Source organism: Rhinolophus hipposideros (genome assembly GCF_964194185.1).
Source record: "Rhinolophus hipposideros genome assembly, chromosome: 17".
NCBI lineage: Eukaryota > Metazoa > Chordata > Mammalia > Chiroptera > Rhinolophidae > Rhinolophus > Rhinolophus hipposideros.
This window is the reverse complement of record NC_138063.1, coordinates 55,577,315-55,599,447: the sequence shown is the minus strand read 5'-3', so window position 1 is coordinate 55,599,447 and position 22,133 is coordinate 55,577,315. Positions and strand designations below refer to the sequence as shown.

The window sequence follows — 22,133 nt, the reverse complement described above, 5'->3', positions numbered from 1 at the left end:
GAATAAACCTGGAGGAGACTTTAAAATAAAGAATACAATGAAACACAAAGAAGGGCACTACATAATAATAAAGGGATTGATCCAACGACAGGACATAACCCTAGTAAACAACTATGCACCCAATATAGGAGCACCTAAATACCGTGTTTCCCTGAAAATAAGACCTAGCCAGGCCATCCGCTCTAATGGGTCTTTTGGAGCAAAAATTAATGTAAGACCAGGTGTTATGTTATATTACATTATATAAGACCCGGTCTAATATTACATTAAAATAAGACTGGGTCTTATATTAATTTTTGCTCCAAAAGACGCATTAGAGCTCTTGATCCGGCTAGGTCTTATTTTTGGGAAAAGATCGTATATAAAACAGATACTGAATGACATAAAGACAGAGATCAACAGTAACACTAACATAGTGTTAGTGTTAACACTAACATAGACTTCAACACACCACTGACAACAAGGGACAGATCCTCCAGACAGAAAATCAATATGGAAAGAGTGGCCTTAAATGACACATTCGACCAGTTGGATTTGATATTTTTAGAGCATTTCACCCCAAAGCTGCAGAATATACATTCTTCTCGAGTGTACATGGAACATTTCCCAAGATAGACCACATGTTAGGCCACAAAACAAGTCTCAATAAATTTAAGAAAACTGAAATCATATCAAGAGTCTTCTCTGACCACAGTGCTATGAAATTAGAAATCAATTACAAGAAAAAAAACCTGGAAAACACACAAACACATGGAGGCTGAAAAACATGTTACTAAATAATGAATGGGTCAACAATGAGATCAAGGAAGAAATCAAAAGACACCTCAAGACAAATGAAAATGAAAACACAAAGAACCGAAATCTATGGATTGCAGCGAAAGCAGTCTTCAGAGGGAAATTCATAGCAATGCAGGCCTACCTAAAAAAACGAGAAAAATCACATATCAACAGTCTATCCTTACACCTAACAGAACTGGAAAAAGAACAGCAAAATAAGCCCAAAGGGAGTACAAGGAAGGAAATAATAAAGATCAGAGCGGAAATAAATGAAATTGGGACCAAAAAAACAATGTAAGAGATCAATGAAACCAAGAGCCGGTTTCTTGAAAAGACAAACAAAATCAACAAACCTTTAGCCAAATTAATCAAGAGAGAGAGAGAGAGAGAGAGAGAGAGAGAGAGAGGACCCAAATTAATAAAATCAGAAATGAAAAAGAAGTGACAACAGATATCATAGAAATACAAAAAGATTTAACAAAATACTATGAGCAATTATACACCAACAAATTAGACTATCTGGAAGAAATGGATATTTTTCTAGAGGATACAACCTTTCCAGGCTAATTTAAGAAGAAACAGAAAATCTGAATAGACTGATTACTACCAGTCAAATTGAATCAACAAGCTCCCAACAAACAAAAGCCCTGGACCAGATGGCTTTACAGGTGAATTTTACCAAACATTCAAAAAAGAATTATCATCTGTTCTCAAAATATCTGAAAAAATCCAGAAGGAGGGAAGGCTCCCAAACTCTTTTCATGAGGCCACCGTCACCATGAAACCAAAATTAGACAAAGACATTACAGAAGAAACTATAGGCTGAAATCCCTAATAAATATAAATGTAAAAATACTCAACAAAATATTAGCAAACAGAACTCAGCAATACATTAAAAAGATCATACACTGTCATCAAGTGTGATTCATTCCTGGTAGGCAAGGTTTTTTCAATATCTGCAGATCAATTAACGTGATATACCACATTAACAAAATGAAAAATAAAAATCATATGGTGATATCAATTGATACAGAAAAATTAAGATGACAAAATCCAGCATCCATTTATAATAAAAACTCTGAACAAAGTGGGAATAGCGGGACCACATCTCAACATAACAAAGGCCATATATGACAAACCCAAGGCTAACATCATACTTAATGGGGAAAAGCTAAAGCCATTCTCCTTAAGATCAGGAGCAAGACAAGGCAGCACACTTTCTCCACTTCTATTCAGCATAGTTCTGGAAGTTCTAGTCACAGCAATCAGACAAGAAAAAGAAATATAGGCATTCAAATTGGAAAGGAGTTAGTAAAATTGTCATTATATGCAGATGACATGATACTATATAGAGAGAACCCCAAAGACTCCACCAGAAAACTATTAGAACTGATAAATGAATTTAGTAAAGTAGCAGGATTAAAAATAATATTCAGAAATCAGTTGCATTTGTATACATCAATAATAAACTATCAGAAGGAAAATCAAGAAAGCTGTCCCACTTAAGATTGCTTCAAAAACTATAAACTACTTAGGAATAAGTTTAACCAAAGTAGTAAAAGACCTGCACTCAGAAAATGATAAGACACCGAAGAGAGAAATTAAAGAATACAGAAATAAACGGAAATACATATCATGCTCATGGATAGGAAATAACATAGTTAAAATGTTCATATTGCCAAAGCAATATATATATATTCAACACAATTCCTATCAAACTACCAATGACATTTTTCACAGAAATAGAACATATAATCCTAAAATTTATATGGAACCATAAAAGACCCCAAACAGCTACAGCAATCTTGAGAAATAAGAACAAAATGGGAAGTATCACCATATCTGACATCAAATCATACTACAAGGCTACAGTAATCAAAACAGCATGGTACTGGCACAAAAACAGACACATAGATCAATGGAACAGAAAGCAGTGACTAGAAATAAACCCATACCTATATGGTCATTTAATCTACGACAATGGAAGCAAGAATGTACATTGTGGTAAAGACAGTCTATTCAATAAATGGTGCTGGGAAATCTGGACAGACACATGCAAAAAAATGAAGCTGGACCACCTCTTTACACAGGAATAAATTCAAAATGGATTAAAGAGATAAATGTAAGATATGAAACCATAAAACTCCTAGAATACAGTAAGTAAATTTGCAGACATCACCCTTAGTAATATTTTTACTGATATATCCCCTCAGGCAAGGAAGGTAAGAGAGAAAATAAACACGGGATTACATCAAACTAAAGTTTTTTTCACAGCAAAGGAAACCATCAATAAAACAAAAAGGCATTCTACTGAATGGGAGAAGATGTCTGCCAATGATATATCTGATAAGGGATTAATATCCAAAATTTATAAAAAACTCATTCAACTCAACTCCCCAAAGAACCCCAAAACATCCTAATTAAAAAATGGGCCAAGGACATGAAGAGACTTTTTTTTAAAGAGAACATACAGATGGCCAACAGACATGAAAAAATGCTCAACCTCACTAATTATTAGAGAAATGTAAATAAAAACCACAGTGAGATACCACCTCACTCAGGTCAGAATGGCTATCATCATTAATTCAACAAATAACAAGTGCTGGCGAAGATGTGGAGAAAAGGGTACCTTTGTGCACTGTGGTTGGATTGCAGATTGGTGCAGCCACTAGGGAAATCAGTATGGAGGTATCTCAAAAAACTGGAAATGGAACTACCTTATGACTCAGCAATTCCTCTCTTAGGTATCTATCCAGAGAAATCCAAGACTCTAATTTGAAAAAATATATGCACCTCTATGTTTATTGCAGCACTATTCACAATAGCCAACAATAACTGAAATGCCCATCGATAGACGACTGGATTAAGAAACTGTGGTACATTTATACAATGGAGTATTACTTGACCATAAAGAAGAATTAAATCTTACCATTTGCAATGATGTGGAGGGACCTAGAGAACATTATGCTAATTGAAATAAGTCAGACAGAGAAAGACAGATACCATATGATCTTACTTATACGTGGAATCCAAAGAACAGAATAAATGAGCAAATTAATCAGAAACAGTCTCAGAGATAGAGAAAAAACTGATGGTTGCTAGATGGGAGGGGGTGAGGATGAGGGAGAAGGTGAGAGGATTAGAAAGCACAAACTGGTAACCACAAGATTGCCATGGGGATATGAAAGACAGTTTGGGGAATATAATCAACAGCGTCCTAAAGATTTGTTAGGGTATCCAATAGACACTTGTCTTATTAGGGAGATCACTCATGGGCAGTGTAGATGTCTCACCACTACATGTACAACTGAAGCTGAAGCTGAATAATACTGAATGTCAACTACATAGTTTAATATATATATATATATGTATGTTTATATATATGTATATGTTTATGTATATATGGGTATGTATGTATGTATGTGTATATATATATATATATATATATATATATATATATATATATATATATATGGTCACAGGATGTGGAATATCGCATAGGGAATAGAGATAGGGAATAGAGTCAATGGAATTGTAACAGCTACATACCATGTCAGAGGGGTAGCATAGGGTAGCATATTGGGGAAGGGTGTAAATCACTTATCACTTTGTGAAGGGTGTAAATGTTTAACTATTACATTGTTTTGTACATCTGAAACTAACTAAAACAAAATACTTTTGTTTTTAAAAAGTAGGAAGCCAAATTCGGTCAACTGTGACACGGCCTACATTTACGTTGACTCTTGTACTCTCCCTATCAAGGAAAACCCCATGACCAAGGTTTCTCATAAGGCCTTGAATCCTCACCTCAGATGAAGTACGCTACCCCAACTCTCCCAGTGTCTATCGAGTCCCCAGGACTCCTAGGAATTCAAGTGCATGAATGAATACTTTCCTGAATCAGGATTTTATTATCAACATTACTTGTGAGCACATAGGCGATTTCAGAGCTATAGTGAAATGTAAAACAACTTTTAATACCCATCCCTGTCAAAAGGACTAATTTCATATTGCCAAGTTACTAGCAGTTATTTAAAAAAAAAAAAATCTTTTGATATTTGCAATGTCAAGTATTTTCTGTCACAAGCTGAAGGTAATAGGCTCCCTTTCTTACCTAAAGGATAAAATAATTCTAGGAATAAAAGAAAACTAAATAAATAGGGCTGTATGGCACCAACGCTAGATTTGAGGTTAGTCCTTTTTTTTTTTTTTTTTTTTAAACAAGGCTATACCTTTTCTTTGGGTCTCCTATAAAGTAAGGGACGATTAGAAATACTGGGTTTTTTTTTTTTTTTTTCTCTCTCCAAAGGCAAAAAGAGAATAACAACAGATTAACAACATCCTTACTCAGTTAGCAATGGAAAATAGACCAAGAATTCAGGGACATCCACAACACCTTCCAATTTGAAGTCATATTTGCAGCCAAATAAAGGATAACTTCCTTTCTTCTGAAATTTCACAGTATATATTTCATTTCCAAATGATTCTGTTTCTGAAGTTTCAAGGCGTCTTCTATAATGGTTATCCCGAAACCAAAATAAAAAGATTAAAACTGTTATTAACACAGGCTTATTTTGATCAGATTATGCATGTGAAAAAACTACATGATGCAATTTTAAAACGACAATTGACAATGTTTTTAATTTAATTTGAGCTACTTATTAGAAGCAATATACTAAAAGATCATTAACAATCTTTCTAATAATGTTTTCAAGTTTTATAAAAACTCTATTTCTGATAAACATTTGCTACTTTAAAATAAGCTTAAAGCTCAGCACTTTGTAATTCACAATACATTTGAAAATACTTACATCAGTTCAAAGCTATTGGGAGTAGTACCAATAAAATAGCCTCCAGGGCTAAGTCTCTCACAAGCATTTCTGAGCATTGTGTCAGCCTGCTCATAGGACTCAAAAGAGTAATGACAGACAAACTGACAACTGCAGATGTCAAAGCACGTTTCCGGGTCACGAAATTTGTCAATCAAAAGTTCCTAAAGCAAATTAAAATGGGTAAACATTTTGAAGTTAAGTGTAGCATAAAAAATTTTTAATCAGTTTCTAGAATTAGGGTTCTTAAAAAATAAAAGTAGACACGCTCTCCAACTGATCTATCCTTTCCCTCAGTCTTCAATACCTTTCTCTTATGTTTAACAAGGGTCATAATGAAATCATTCTTTCATTCTTGTTCAACAGAATTTGATTCCCATTTTCACAGTAATTTTAAAAACTAGGGATTCTGAAATCATCCTCTATATCATCCAATATATCAACCATAGGTACATTTAAAAGAGTCGATCCTTTCATTTGGTTTCACTTGAAAGCTAAAGTAGAATGACTTTGAACAACTTTAAAAAATATACAAAGCTGGCCTTATGGATATTTAAAAATATATATATGCTAGTGTTTTTAAAAGTTTCCAACATTCTAGCAATATACTATCACGTTTCACTTTCAAAACTGCAAACAACATGTGTAGGATTTTTTTTTTAATTGATTTTTTAAAAATTTATTGGGGTGACAATTGTTAATGAAATTACATAATTTCAGGTGTACAATTCTGTATTACATCATCTATAAATCCCATTGTGTGTTCACCACCCAGAGTCAGTTCTCCTTCCATCACCATATATTTGATCCCCCTTACCCTCATCTCCTTCCCCTTACCCCCCCATGTGTAGGATTAAAGGTAGCTCTAACAGCTTAATGAGCTCACAAAAGTCAAACAAAGAACATACATTCAAGGCGAGACTTGCACCATTCAAGTGTCTCTGTGGTTCTTAAACTTCAGAGTTGTTAGGAAATTGAGAAGCAGGTAGAAGGTGAAATAAAACACACTCTAATATGATGGGAAACTACCCTTATAAATTACAAGGTGAACAAAACATAAGTTCAGTTCTATTTCAAAATACTGTAAAATAAACCTTGTCTAAACAGAAAAGCAACAAGTGACTTCAAAAGTTCAAATTATTAAAAGCAAAAAATTCTCAAAAGCACTCAAGGGACCATTTAAAAAATTTATCACAACAGAATTTCTAGTTGAAACTGAAAATGCATGTCCTAAGATTTTTAACATTTCAAAGCACATTTTCAAAAAGAGCTGATTTTTAAAACAAATCATTTTATCAAACTAAAAATATGAAAAAATGATAAATTTTTAAAAACCTTGTACCTTTGAACAATCAGCAGTTATAAATTCTGCATTGAAAATATATTCATTATCACGACGATTTTTCATGTCCTCATACCGCTGCTGACATTGTTTGACAGAAACATCAGCAATATCTGGAAGGGAAAGGGGTGTTAGTGACTGTCAACAAAGACCAGCAGAGACAACAAAATGTAAATACAAAGATAGCACAAATCTAGACATTGATTTCAACTTAAACTTTGGTATGAAATCTAGCCTTAGCACAAGCAAAAAGGTTCTATTTTCTTCAAAACAAAAAAGAAAATCTGTTCCCCTGTAAATGCCCTATTACCTTTCAAAAGGCACTAAAGCTTTCTCAATAGATACGTGTAACAGAAAAGTTCTGTCATGATTTTTAAATGCTTATTCATTAAAAGCAGAAAGTTTAGATTCCAATTTGAATCATAAAACCTAATACTTTATACCCAAGTTTGGAAATGACAAATTTATATTTGCTTAATAAAATGTTATTTGCCTTTTTTCCTGTATTGAGATTTGCATGGATGGAGCAAAAGCAATGGTGGGTAAAATACTGGCACCTTATTATGAATACAAGATAGTGGTAGAAAACGGTACTGGTAATACTTATATTCTTCACCACTATAAACCAACATGAGAAAAAAAAATCCAGTTCCATCTAAGAATATCCTTGAGAAAGCAGTAAAAATTAATTTTATTAAGTCTTGGCTCTTTTTAATATTCTATGTGATGTAATGGAAAATAATAAAACATTTCTGCTACATAACAAAGCTTGAACAGGACTGGTATATAATTGTATTGTGAACTGTACTGGTCACTTTTCTCGTAGAAAACTGTTTTCACTTTGAAAGCATCATTGACTTGGTATTCAGACTTGGTAATTAGACTTGGTATTCAGACTTGGTAATTAGACTTGGTATTCACACTTGGTAATTTGGCAGACATTTTCTTGAAAATGAACAAAGTGAGCCTGTCACTTCAAGGAAAACAACGGATGTATTTGTTACCAATGGTAAAATTTGATGTTTCAAGTGAAAATTACAATTCTGAAAAACTTACATCTACCACCATGGGCTAGGCATCTTGCTATTTACTTCTCTGATTGGTGGTGATACTAAGCAAATGTGATTTCTTGACATCAACATAGGAAGATTTGCATAACTTGACTGAACATTATTTTCCAAATATTATAAAATCTCACAGGGCCAAAGATTCATTCAAAGTGCAAGACAGACCAATGGATTTAAATGTAACAATACGAAAAGTCATCAATATCGTTTCAGATTCCACACTGTGGATGTTTAAGGAACTACATACTGCTTGTCAAGTTTTGATGTAGTATCAAAGATGAACATCATCAATTATCTGAAAAGACTATTAAAGTATTCCTTCATTTTACAACCACTTATCAAATAAAATAACAAATCACAACATACTAAATGCAGAAATAGGTGAGAGAATCTAGTTGTCCCCTATTATTCCAGACTCTAAAGGAATTTGCATAAAATATTTTTAAAATGCCAGTCTTCTTACTAAGTTTTGTTTTTTAATGGATTAAAAATATTTCTTAAATTATCATTTTTAATTTCTACAGTCAATAGATATAACCATACACAAAAGCTTTCTGGGGTCCTCAATCATTTTAAAGAGTGGACAGTGATCATAAAACCAAAAAATTTGAGAAGTGCCAATGTAGGCAACACTTCATAATTTGTGCTGTATACTTCCTGTTACTTATCACATTGGAAGAACATGATGCCTGGTTGTTCCAGTCTTAGTGTTAAGACTGACTTGGGTTCAGGTGCTTTCAACCTTTCTTTTATTTTTTTTATTTTTTTTTTATTATTAGTTTCAGGTGTACAAGACAATCAACCTTTCATCTAATAGCTTTAGCATCTTTTTATGATTGTTCCTTAGATCTATTATTTCATCAGGGTGGAAAAATCATAATTTTTATCATTCCTCATGCACTTATGATTTTTCAAGAAAGAAGAACTTCCCTTTTCAATCATTTGGTTACCTTGAAATACGGTTCATACAAGGTTGGGAAGACAAATACTCAATCCTCACCTCCCCACTTAATTTATGAATTTCAGAATAATGAGTAAATTTCCTAGCAACCTCCAAGGATAAACAATAAGATTTTTTCCCTTTATTTGATGTATTGCCATCCATTCTGATCACTATTTTTGTTGATGAAATTGTGTACTTTAGACATGACTCTAATCATCTTTAATTGTTTCCTTCCTTTTAAGAACAAGTTATCCCAGGCTAATTAACCATACTATAACACCATTAATAAACTCTGATATCTTATTTTAAAAACACCCATCTCATGAGTAGTGCCCAGATATACTGTCATAGGTATTTCAGTGTTGCATTGATAATGAGATCTTTTTTATTTTCCATTTCCCTGACTGACCACAAATTATTATTTTGCCCATTATTTATCTTACCAGTACAAACTAGCTTGTTAATTCTTCCCTTTTTCCACTTGAGCAAATCTCCACCTTTACCACATCCCAGGTCCAAAACACTGATATCACGTTTTTTTTTCTGTCGCAAGTTTTCTAAAAATTCCCCTAAAAGAGAGAAATAAATCATAGTAAATGATCTCTCCATTTTTACTAAAGCATAAACTCTTGCCCCTGATAACCTATTAACTTCTGCCTGACATGTAATACAAATTATTATATTTTCATTTTTCTAATTCATAACTTTTGGTAAATGTTTCAAAATATGACTAAGTTAATTAACTTAATCTTCTAGCATTAAAGATGAAAAAAGCATGTATCTGCTATCTTTGAAACTTAAGATAAGGTTTTAAAGGTTACTTTCAGAATCTGATTCAACATTAAATAGCAGATATTTTAAATTCTAATTAATACAAGACTCAACAATTGTTCATAAAAAAAAAAACTATTCATAAGTTTTTGTAGTTTTCTCTTTCCAAAATGAAGTATTTAGCGAACTATACACTTAAGTTAATCAAAATAATTATGGGGTAAGAGTGCTTGATTTTCTCAAAAGATATCAAGCTTACCACTAAAAGAAATACAAGAACTAGTCAAAAAACTATATATACCTCTTAATTTTGCTATCATCAGAATTCTTAAGTACTCTGAAGTAAAAATGGAATCTTTCATCCCAATCTACAAAATCACATTAATAGCCAACAAATAGTATCATAGGTGCCCATATATCAATAGCCAAATGCTTCAAATATCAGTTAAAGGCATCTCAATATTCTTAGACAACTGAAATATTCAGCAATTCTAAAACTTGATAAATACGACATCCTAGATTTACTATCTTTATTACTGAATTTAACTATTGCATGTGTGTACTATTTTGACTGCTAGCCTATTCTGTATAAATGCTTCTGTCTTTCTCTGTCCACAGGGTCTCAATTTCAATAGTAGTGCAAGTGTTCCATATTTAACTTTCTGTGATGACTCTTAAGAAAACAGCATAAAAAATAACACTGAAAGAGTGAAAAACAACAATTATAAAATCTCTTTATTTCCATACAGTAAGACTAATGAGGCGGGTAATCATTAAAACATTACTGAAAGATATCTTCATCATATTCAAGAATAGTACAACTATTTACTAAGCTATAAGCACCAAAAAGAAAGAGAAAATGAATGACAAAGAATGGGTGTTGAGAAGAGAGAGAAAAAAGCCAGAGAGGGAGCTTGGCATATACCACGTGGATTGCATCAGAATCAGAAAGACAGGTACACATGGCAGAGCACCCATTGAGAGAGTTGCTGGAACAGCTGAGGAAGGAAAATACCATAAATATTCTGAGATCCATTTTTGCTAAGTTTGACTTAAGACTTTTAATGAATAAATAATAAATAAAAGATACGTCATTTGAAAATATCCAATAAGTTATCTGCATTAGTGGATCTTCATAGGAAAAGTAAAGAAATTAGCACTAGGGCCCAAAGATTACCTTAAAAGTATAGGCTAAAAATGACATAGTTAAAAAAAAAGAAAGAAAGAAAAAAGAAAGCTGACACTCAGTTACCCTACCTGACAACTGGCAGAATGAAATAAATCATATTTTTGTAATAAAACATGAATATTAAAAAACAGAAAATATTACAATGTGCTTGAAAAAAATGAGCCTAGTTCCCACTCCTAATACTACTCAGAATGTCTAATTTACCTTTAAAAATTAGTAAATTATCATCAAAACTAGTAAGAAGTGCCCATAATTGGTATTTTATTCTTCCCAGTGTAACCAAAAAAGCATTCTCACTTTTCCTGAGGCTGGCTTTAAAACTCAAAAATAGAAACAAAAAATCTTACTGTGAAAACTTCAAAATACACTGGCTTTTAAAAATTCTAAACTCGTATGTAAGAGTCTAGTAAATGTACTAGACATACAAAGCAATAAATATATCCTGAATCATATTTCTTCCACTGACTTACACTTTAATTTCAAAGATGAGTTTCTACAGAAAAAATGCTGGCTCCAAAAAATTGAATGTCTTCATCAATCCTCAACATAAAATGTATTTCTCCTCAGACACCATACAAGAAAGATAAGTTCAATGGACAATCAACATACAGTACCTTTACCAACTCTTTAAAGGCCTAGAGATAAAAAAAATCATGATATTGTCAATTTTCTTGACTTAATGGAACCTGAATGTTTAATCCAACAATGTCATTGTTCCAAAACTATTAGAGAAAAACAGAATAGTTACTTAATAGCACTAGGTAACCTTAATTCTAAGTATGAAAGGAGCACACTAGTTAACTGTTCAACTTACTATCCATTAGACATTCATTAATATCTTACGTAGTCAACCAAAAGTGAATATGAAAAGAATTTATCTTAAAGGCAGTTTTAGTTTTGGCTCCAATTCTATAAAGCCAAGGTTTGATAATTAAATGCAAAGGAATTAAAAATCTAGCATCTTGGTGTATGATTAACCGTGGGGGGAGGGGAGAATGAGATATAAGATGAAATAAAAAATTCCAAACTATAAATAAAATAACAATCATACCAATGAGGACGCTTTTCATCCAATTATTAAAGTTTCTTAGGTAAAAAATACGACTTTGACTACGCTTCTCCAAACCAACTTCCTGAAGTTCATTGTAATGGGCAGCTACTGCTGAGCTGTGTCCTTCTTCCAAGGTCTGAAAATAAAAGAATGTAACAAAATTAAGCATCAGAACATGGCAAAAAAAAAGCCTCAAAGAGCGTATGACCTATAAAGGATAAAATACTACTGAAATTGGTAAACTTCATTAAGCAATGGCATTAACCACAGAAACCCCACTAATTATAATCAGATGTAAGACTTGTTTTCCCGTTCCCTAGGTTTAAAAACATCTCTAGGTTTAACATTTTCATCTTGATCTTTCATTGGTACAATTTTAGTATCAATGTCTTAATAAAACACTCTTCCAGAGTTCTGATTTATTCAGTTCAATAAATGCCAGTCAGTAGATGGGGTTCCTACAAGAAAATAAAATAGGCATGTTATATATATATATATTACTATAAAATATTTGTGGGCATTAAATGAGATACACACAAAGGGATAAGAACTCAATGCTATGTTCAGAGTCAGTGATTTCTATTATTATTGGCTATTAATCTAATTCACCATTTTCAATTTGTGCTCCCTACTTGAGGACCTAAGCAGTCTGCAAAAATGCCATGGTAGGAAAAGGGCTTCAGATCCCTTTCATTTCCTGGTTCAACCAAAATGATTCACCTTTTACCTATTTCACATATCAGGTTTAAGATTTTCACTTGAGAAAAGGGTTCTGCTGCTAGTTTAAGTTTGAAAACTACATTTATAATACAAGCTCCTCTCTGTTACAAGGATTTACACTCTACTAATGACAAATGTCTGGCCAATCTGCCACTTTCCTCTTCAGGGTTGGTGGCAGAATTTTACTCATTCATTGAAGTTCTCTTTCCCTCCAAATCCAGATTCTGCTTCAGATGCCTTCACAATATGGTAGTCCCAGACCAAAATAACTCGCTAACCCTTTCTCTATAGTATCCCTGCTAAACATCACTCTTTTGCATCAACTTAGTAGCTAAAACTGTATGTAACTATCCCAATAAGAAGTTGGAAGATAGTTAAAGGAAGTGCATTAAGAAAGGACTGTAAAGCTGGGAATGACTTTGAAATTTATCATTTTAAGTGATAATGTTAACTACTTCAGATATAAAAAAGAGCCAAACAATAAAGGAAGAAAAAGGTAAATCATCTGGACCCGATACTCTTGTCTTTTTTAAAACACTAAGAAAATGAAAACTATAAGAACTAGCTTTCAAGTTTCTAGTAAAATAAGAGTTCTGAAATAACATAAAAATATCTCATTAGCAGAAGTTTCACCTAATAAAAACAATTAAAATATAAGCGTTAAAAGCCTACTCTACCTTAACACAACATCCATTAAAAAAGAACATTCTTAAGTTATTCAGATTATGTAAAAAAAAACCAGTATTATCTCATAGATGCTCCACAGTTGACATATCCCATTACGAATAAAGGAGAAAACATTCAACATACTTTTTGCCTTTCAGGAACATCCTCAAGTCCTATTTTTCTCTTTTCCTGAGTGCCATATCCAGTAGACGCTTCATCTTTTGGAAAATCATCAGTTTCCATTCTTCTTTTCCTTGAAATGCCTTCATCATCACCAGAACCTTTTTCCTCTGAGACAATTTCAGTATCAAGTTTTCTTTTCTTGGAGGGAGTGTCTTCCCCACAACTAGAACTTTCCTTTACAAGAGCATCTGCAAACTCCATTTTTCTCCTTTTTGGTGTGTCTACTTGCCCACAGGTAGGAACCGTTTCAGAAAGCCCAGTCCCAAGAGCGATTGTTTTTATTAATATTGAATGAAGATTCTGTTTCTGAGTTTATCGATGTGTTTATCTCTTCAAGGGAGATCTTTTTACATTCCTCTGTTTTTGGAGAATATTCCCTTTTGGATTACTTAAACAGATGGTACAACTTCATGAACTAACACTGAAATGGCAAAAATTTGATTTTACTTATAAATCACTAATGCTGAGACTTTAAAACAATTTTAAACAAAAGCAAGCAATTTCATTTCAATAATCAACTAGTAGTTTTTAAAAAATCTCATTATAGAGACTACTGAAAATACTGTTGATATATATTAAAATCAATTTCTGAATATGCTAATGTGGTAGTACTAATTATAATCCTCAAACACGTCCACAATCTTATCCATAAAAGTCACTACTGACATTAAAACTGACAAATGAAGTGGGGGTATACAAGTTCCTTTTCTATTCTGATCCTTACTCTGTAGCCTTGGTTCCCAAGTTGTGTGCTGGGCACTCTAACTCACATAGACACAGCAGGATATTGAAAAACTTTATAGGAACCACAGTGATATCTAACATCTGGAAGATTATCACAGATACAACTTCAAGTAGAGCACAGTTTCAACTGAGTATATTACATCACTTTCAATAACATCATAACTTTGTGAAGCTGAGATTTTTGTGGTACCAAAGAAAATCAATGTTAAACAGGAAATGAAACAGGTGATGTTTCAAGACTTGATTAGTTGTTCAGTACGTAACATTGTGTACAGATTTCATTAATAAGGACTTGTGGTTAACTAAGAGTTAAACACAAATATTTTTTCTTTCAATTTGTGTGTTATTTTCTAAAATAAAGCTTTTAGGACATAAATACTTAAATTCTTTGCACTAAACTACTTGTAAGTTATACTGTTAGGTATTTTTTTTGGCATAGAGATACTGGGAAAAAAAATCAGATACTAGGGGCACCAATTACAGGAAATTTCTGGGAACTTAGTTGACTTCCGAGAGTCCTATTTTGTAATAGGCGTCATAATTAGGTAGAAAGTGAAGAAAGTGGCAATGTCTTTGGACAAGAAGTTTCAAGACTCAGCCAGCAACTTAATGACCATTAAGTCTCTTTCAAATGCCCTTAGGCCTATGTGTAAAAAGGGACGGAGAGGGAACTATTTACTCAACAGGAATTGTTACGGTAATCCATTTAGCATCATTTTTACAAATTTACTGAACCTCTACAACAGAGGCACTCAACGAGGTACTGTGTGAATTTGTCTTCAAGGAACTTACAGCTTATTATATATCACTATTAAAACTTTAGGCTGTATTATTCAAAACAAATGGAGGAGAACAGAAGCACAAAAATCAGATTCAGTAAATTCAGAACCTGAAAGTTGTGGAGAGGGTAAAAGCCTTTTGAGTAAAAAAATGGAATAAGAAATAAAGTTACTTAAGGAAATGAGTAAATAAAACAAGTCATTATAGACGGAAGGGTTTCAAGGGATATGAACTTTACCCAAGGTTTGAGGTAACAAAATACCAAAACATGCCAAAATAGGAGGAGCTGAATTAGAGGAGGGAAAAAAAAAAAATCACCCCAAACAGTATTTTGCAGAATGACTACTTAAAATGATTACCTAGTAAAATTGGCCTTCGAATTATCAAATCCCTGTCTTCTCCTGTCATTTATTTCACAAAGGAACAGAAAGAGGTTTTAAATTGAAGTAGACCAATATGGTTTATCATCTTTAGCAGTAACTAACGCTGAAGTCACTAGTACTGGGAATAGGTGTGAATTTTATTTATAAGTAACTGTTTCCACAGATGAGATGTCATAAAAACAATCAATTCGGTCAGCATAAACGACCGAGAATTCCAAACGGTGGCTGGGTAAGAACGTTTGAAACCTAGCGTCAAAGAGGAATAATAAACACCAAACACGAGAGCTCCCTTCAGAATCCTCGAGGAAGGAGCTTAGGGAAAAGAGTCAACTGACATCGAGATGGACATGATAAAACGGGCGTTTCGAGCGGACTTTCCAGCCACACCTCTGAGGCCAGCCACATCTCAGTCATTAGTTTCTCAGAGAAGAACCGAGTAGGGCGCCAGGGCCGCCAGGCTTAAGCTCCAGCAAGATAAGCTCCACGCCCCAACCGGCCAGTTAGACGGGGTCCACCCGGGGGCACAAGAAGCTGCGACAAGCGAGAAGGGAATCCTTCAGCCAAATGCATCCCCTTCCGTCACTGACGCGGCCTAGCTCTTAACTAAACCTCCGGCCCAGGTTTCTCATCCTCAGCTCAAGACACACACACGCTTCGTCCGCCACCTCCTCCCTAGCCTGCCCGCTCCGCCCGGCCCTGGGGTGCAGCCTCATACAGCTCTTTAAGTCTTCTCGAGACCCGGACTCGTTGGGTCTTGAGGATCAAGAACACCCGCCAACTGCAACAAATCCTTCCCATTTTGCTCCCCGCCGCGGGCAAAAAAAAAGACCTCCTCGCGACAGGTACTGAAGGCACAGTTAATGCGAAGCGAGCCCATGTCAGTAGTCGGAGTGGCCCTTCCACCTCGACTGCGGTGGAGGACCTAAAGACAAAAGAAAGGCTGGCTCTGCAGCCACCACACTCACCGACACAGGGACGCACGGCTCTGTTTGCGGAAGCGGCGAGCCGCGCCACGCCACGCGTGTGTTGTTACGCCATTTCCGGGGAGTGTGCTGATCACGTGACGCCGCCCCCGGCCGAGAGTGGAGCGTCGCACGACCTTCCCACCGGAACTACGAGTCCCGTCGTGCCGCGCTGCGGCGTGCTGAGGGACGCGCACAGCGTTCGCGGGCAGTCTCGAGCACGTTGCGAGTGGGCGCGGCTGGCTGGGCTGGGGGTGGTGGGAGGCGAGCGCCCGCTGAGTCCCGCGGGTTCCTGCGCTGTGGTCATCGCTCGGCCAGGTCAGTCTGCCGAGTGACTCCGCCGTGGTATCTGAGGAGGTGTCGTCCGGCCTGTGCGTCGGCGGCCTCAACGTCCTAACAGGTAACCGGGGCCCAAGACCTCTAAGGGACAGCGGGACGGGTGGGGAGGGCACCTTCAACGCGGTGCACCTTGGGGAGCAGACCCGGGGCGCGAAACCGACCACTGCTGTGGCAGGGGTGCGCCTGCGCGGGGGTGGGGGTTATCCACACTCGCCCCACCACCCTTTGCTGCCGAAAGAGGTCACCCCCGCCCTTTTCTGTTGGGCCAGTGTCCTGGCAAATCCTGCTTTCTGCTGTCACCTTTCACCCTCTGCGGAAGTCTGATGAGGAGGGGCCTTGGTGCTCCTGCTCTCTAGGGGCTGGCAGGTCGTTCCTTAGCGCCGTATTTGGGAAGCCGTGCCGTACCTTCCTCTAAGGAGGCCTTTCTTAGCTGTCAGATTCTGGAGAACGGGGCAGCCCAGACCCCTGCTTGAGAAATACCTCAAGGTGTAGAATCCTGTGTTGGTTTGACTTCGGTACGGGATGGTTGGGGGAGACAACACTTTCTTTGTCCATCTCCCTCTCCTCTCCCTCGCGCCCCCCCCCCCCGCCCCACCGGTTTCCACCGGAGGGTCGAAGGCACCTACTGTATTGAAACTGGAAAGCTCCATAGTTCAATGCTTTCGTCCTGAGATTAGGGTAAAAACCTGTGGACATCAAGGTGTACGAGCTAAGTGTAGGAAGTTGGGGGAAACAGCGATCGCTGTTGGCTCGGCTCCCTCTCAGGAGTCTTGCAGAGGAGGCTCTTGCGTTCCTCCTTACAGGGAGGGCACCTCTCACCTGAGGGTTTTATGATCTGCTTCAGGGGAAAGTCAGAAATTCTTCCCGCACACGCCTTTTCTCAAATTCCTTCAGCTCAAAATATTCCATATGCCAAGGTGCTATGTATTGGGGTAGCATGTCGTGAACCCCATCAGTATATAAACTCAAATCTCACTGCTCATGTGGGTATTCACTTCCTTCTGCGATTCCCCCATGCATGTAAAATTAAACATCAATACATTACATGTCTTTTCTTCCAGTAAAAAAGATAAATAAAAATAAAATGACAAAATAGTTAAACAGTAAGTAATGTCACAACTGAAGAAATAAAACTTAACAGCCAAAAAAAAAAAAAACCGTACCTGTGGACTAAGATAATTGATGTGTGTACATATTAACGTTATGTTGTGCCTTAGCACTTTCCCACCTTAAGGATGTAAAAACGTGATCAGATATACAGTCCATCCTGCTTTATTCTTTACCAAAATTGATCGCTTTAAAAGCAACTTTGAAAATGTTTTACTAGCTAGCCTGCCTACTTATCAGTAGGCATAGTTATATTAATGAGTAGACTTCACTTTGGGGAAGGCGATATTTGCAGTACATTTACAATCCAGTTACTTCTAAAATGTGGGCATTAACCATTTTGACTTTGTTGACCGCTTATAAACTTTGGACCAAGAATGAATCCTATTTTTAACAAATGAGGGTGAGCCATCAATTTCAGATGACTGCTTGTATTTTTATTATATGCAGTGAGCCTAGGTTGAGAACTTCAGTTCATTAATGTTGACAACTGCAAATGTACTAGTGACAATTGCAAACGTACGAAATTGAATGTACTATTTAGGCACCCAGGCATTAGAACTAGGCAGTTACATAGCCCATATTTGCTGGTTCTGATGACAAAGTTCTTGAGATAATTGCAGTTGTAATTTCAGGAAAAGTGAGTAATTTTGACTTTTCAAGAAATTTTCTCATTAGCTTAAAAGCTTCTTAACTATGTGTTTATACAAACTCCACCATGAGTTGATGTTGTGCATGAGATATACAGAGCTCACGTTTTGTAGTTTTTATAAAACTTAACTGGAAATCATATAAATTCAGTTGAGAATAGAACTCTTGAGATAGTAATAATAGAGGGTAAATGGACCAGATAAAAATGTTTTGAAAGTTACCGTTGGTGTTATTTTCCCCATTATTGCATGGTTTCCTGGAAATTGAATTAAAATTGTAATAGCTAGTGTTTTAGTACCTTCTATATGCCTGATTAAGTGCTTTACGCATTTGACTCATTTAATTTTTACATAATCCTGTGGGGTAGTATGATTATTTTTGTTTTATACATGAAGATTAAATAACTTGGCCAAGGTCATGCACCTTCGAATTAGTGCAACTAGGATGTGGACTCAGACAGTCTAGCTCCAGAGACCAGACTCTATGCTAGTATTGAAATAGTGCCTGCTAGAAGGCCAAACTCAGAACTGGAAGTTGACTGACATATAGTAGATTTTCAGAAAGTGTTTTGATACTTCTTATGTTTGGGTTATTACGTTCAAAGAGAAAATAGCTGGACAAAGATGTTATCTTGCAAGAATGTGAGATACATCTGGACAGGATCATCATTTTGTTCAGGGATTTAACCCAGGTGTCTTCAGCAGTGCCTGGCACATAGTGGATGTTTATTGAATGAATGAATTGCCAAGAAAAATTTTTAAATCTTTTTAATAAGGACAGACAGGAATTATTTCAACCCATTTATAAGATTTCTTTATGTGTTGTTTTGATTATTTGGCCCATTATTCACCTGCTCACCCTGTCTGGTTTGGATTTCTCCTGGTTTGGATTATACTTCGTCAGTGAGAGAAAATAAAATAGTAATGTGTAAGGTCTTTTTTTTGGTCAGAGTCAAGTCATGCAACAGATTCAGTAGATACCATCCCTCTTTTTAAAGTCATTAAATTTTCAAAGTGAGATCACTCTGACTTGTAATTTTAAAGTGTGATTTCTGTTGTAGAGTTGAAAATCACATTTTCAAAACGTAAACACTGTGTTAAAAATGTAGATACAATGTTATAGCTTCCTAAGAATGATATTCTTGGAGGTAGGACAGAGGTTTATGGAAAGTTTATTTCTCCAATAAGTCGTTTGTGGGTTTTTTTTTTAAGTGCACCGGTGAACATTTATTTAGAAGGAAAAACAGAAATTGCAAAAAAAATTAAAGTTGACAAATACCTAATTTTAATTTCCAAAAGTGTATTCTTAGAATATAGAAATAAAATGGATATTTTTGATTGACTTTGTTTTTCTTAAGCATTTTTTATTAGTTTCAGGTGCACAAAACGATGTAATAGACATTAATCATTTATATCCTCACACAGTGATAACCCCCCTCTCCCCATCCACTACCCCTCTGACATCGCACACAGCCGTTATATTCCACTGTCTCTATTCCTAATGCTGTACTCCGCTTCTTGTAACCATATACATATATATATATATATATATATACATACATATAAAATTATAGTTGACATTCATTATTGTTCAGCTTCAGCTTCAGGTGTACAGTGCAGTGAATAAGTCTTGGAGGAAGGATTGTCCCTCTTGTCCCTTCACTAAAAATTTACTGCCTTTTTGGAGTACATAAGATATTCTTGTTTAAAAGGTCTTTTCTATGGTTGAAAATAAGATTTGGTTGAGAAATCTCTAAGTTTAGTAGTACATACGTGTGTCTATTAGTTTTATGTTAATCTGACTGGGCTGCAGTACCTAGTTATTTAGTCAAATGCTAATCTAGGTATTACTGTAATGGTATTTTGAAGATGTGGTTAACACATCTACAATCAAATGACTTTAAGTAAAGGAGATTACCCTCAATAATGTGGGTGGACCTAATCCACTCAGGTGAAGGCCTAAATTTCAAACTGAAGTGTCTCAAGAAGAAACAATTCTTCCTCCAGACTAGTATTTGTTTCTGCCTGAGTTTCCCCGCCTGCAAATCTGCCCTACGCATTTCAGAGTTGCTAGCCCCACAAATGCATGAGCCAATTCCTTAAGATAAATCTATATCTAATAATCTAATAAATAATAATAAATAATCTAATAGATTTCTAATAGAATTATGTTTATCTAAAGAGAGATAGGTATAGATATAGATATTTTTCTATTGGTTCTGTATGTCTGGAGAACCCTATCTGATTCAGATTTTGATACTGAGAGTGGTTTTAGAAGAACGTAATTTTAAGTTTCCTGAATTTTGAGTTTCCTGAATTACTTATGGTATTTCTGGAATTGGTTCCTGAATCTGATTAGATTTAAAGGCACTAATGATTATTTCCAGAGGGCACTGATAGTCCAGGGTGTGATGTGACAATAGAGACAGGGTCTTTTATAAGTATTTGAGTAGGAGTATCTAATGGTGATATTTTGTGTATCATCATGTATTTGATGACTTAAAACATTTTTATCAAATTAACAAGTATAATGAGACCGGTTGTTCCTAACTGTGTTGGAAAAAGTGGGGAAAGAATAGGTTAAGCTTAGATCTTTAAATTCCCAGCTCAAGCTCTACATAATTGATCTGAAAATTTCTGTATCTTCTCTAAAGAAACTCTTCTCTCTTGTAACTGCAGAGCTGAGATTGCTGAAACCAAACCCAGTTTCATCCTGCAAAGTGACTGAAAATGCAAAATGAATTCCCACTCTAATAGGGTGTCTGCTGTTAAAATGAGGGGATGAATTGAGAAGGAATGAGATCCTTAAATTTGGAATGGTGTACTGAACTCCTAAATTTTGATCAGTCTTCTTTGCCAGAAGAAACAGTTTTTTCACTCCTGTTTGAGGAATTTAACCCTACTTTGCCTGAAGAACCTGTAATGGCCTTTCCAGAAGTAATTGCTTTGCAAGACATTGCTGATTCTCCTCAGGAACTACGCATACCACTCACTCACCCTTGCTCCTAGACCTATAACTAGACTCAAGTCCCAGCAGGCCCTCAAAGGTCAGCTACAAAGTGTGACCCATGAGGAAATGTGCTGCACACTTAAAAACTGCATGATTTTTTTCTGATTTATACAGATATAAATCTAGGGAATATAATGGGAATGGATATTAAGGGTGTGGAATAATGATGGAAGGAAAATAAAGTTGGATCAGGCCAAATTTATTGATATAGGGCCACTAAGCAGAGATTCTGGATTCACTGTTATAGCTTGAGGAGTTAGAAAGGGCTCTAACAGTTTGGTCATTTGGCTGAAGTATGGACCAAAAGGTGACCTAGCTAAATGAAGTTAAAATGCCATACCTGCCTTGGTATACCTAGAGGAAAGGATCCAAAGGCTTATTAGGGAGAGTGGAATGGTGAAGTGCATTTATCATTAAGGCCTGCTCACCCACCTTGGGAGGGTCCCAAGGAGATATCTTTCACCGTGACTCTGAGAAGTAAATATGTGAGGGGAGCCCCAGCATCCCGGAAGAGCTCTATGATTGCTCTTCTCTGTAAGTCAGAAATTACAGTGGGAGTTACTGCTACTGAACTGCGGATCCTTAAAATCCTTTTAAGGATAATTGGAAATCGGGTTGAT

The 22,133-nt window shown here is 35.7% G+C and overlaps 2 protein-coding genes across 6 annotated transcripts in view; one reads left to right on the top strand and one right to left on the bottom strand.

Moving 5' to 3' along the window:
- The window catches only part of RNMT (RNA guanine-7 methyltransferase), a 33,662-nt gene extending 17,179 nt beyond the window's left edge, over positions 1-16,483 (bottom strand). The window contains exons 1-7 of one of the 2 annotated variants that reach the window (XM_081078709.1): positions 16,411-16,483; positions 13,500-13,959; positions 11,970-12,105; positions 9,402-9,527; positions 6,949-7,061; positions 5,589-5,770; positions 5,125-5,289 (exon numbers count right to left, since the gene is read on the bottom strand). In XM_081078709.1, coding sequence (XP_080934835.1) covers positions 5,125-5,289; positions 5,589-5,770; positions 6,949-7,061; positions 9,402-9,527; positions 11,970-12,105; positions 13,500-13,739 — 962 coding nt within the window. In that variant the 5' untranslated portion in view covers positions 13,740-13,959; positions 16,411-16,483. Of the gene's footprint in view, positions 1-5,124; positions 5,290-5,588; positions 5,771-6,948; positions 7,062-9,401; positions 9,528-11,969; positions 12,106-13,499; positions 13,960-15,421; positions 15,506-16,410 lie in introns of those variants that run through there. The other variant, XM_081078710.1, reaches the window with a different exon arrangement.
- A 70-nt stretch (positions 16,484-16,553) lies between these two features.
- Positions 16,554-22,133, top strand: part of FAM210A (family with sequence similarity 210 member A) — a 46,896-nt gene continuing 41,316 nt past the window's right edge. For 2 of the 4 annotated variants that reach the window (XM_081078520.1, XM_081078523.1), the window contains exon 1: positions 16,554-16,807. The gene's annotated coding sequence lies outside the window, so the exon portion shown is untranslated. Of the gene's footprint in view, positions 16,808-21,182; positions 21,551-22,133 lie in introns of all 4 variants that reach the window. The other 2 variants (XM_081078522.1, XM_081078521.1) reach the window with 2 other exon arrangements.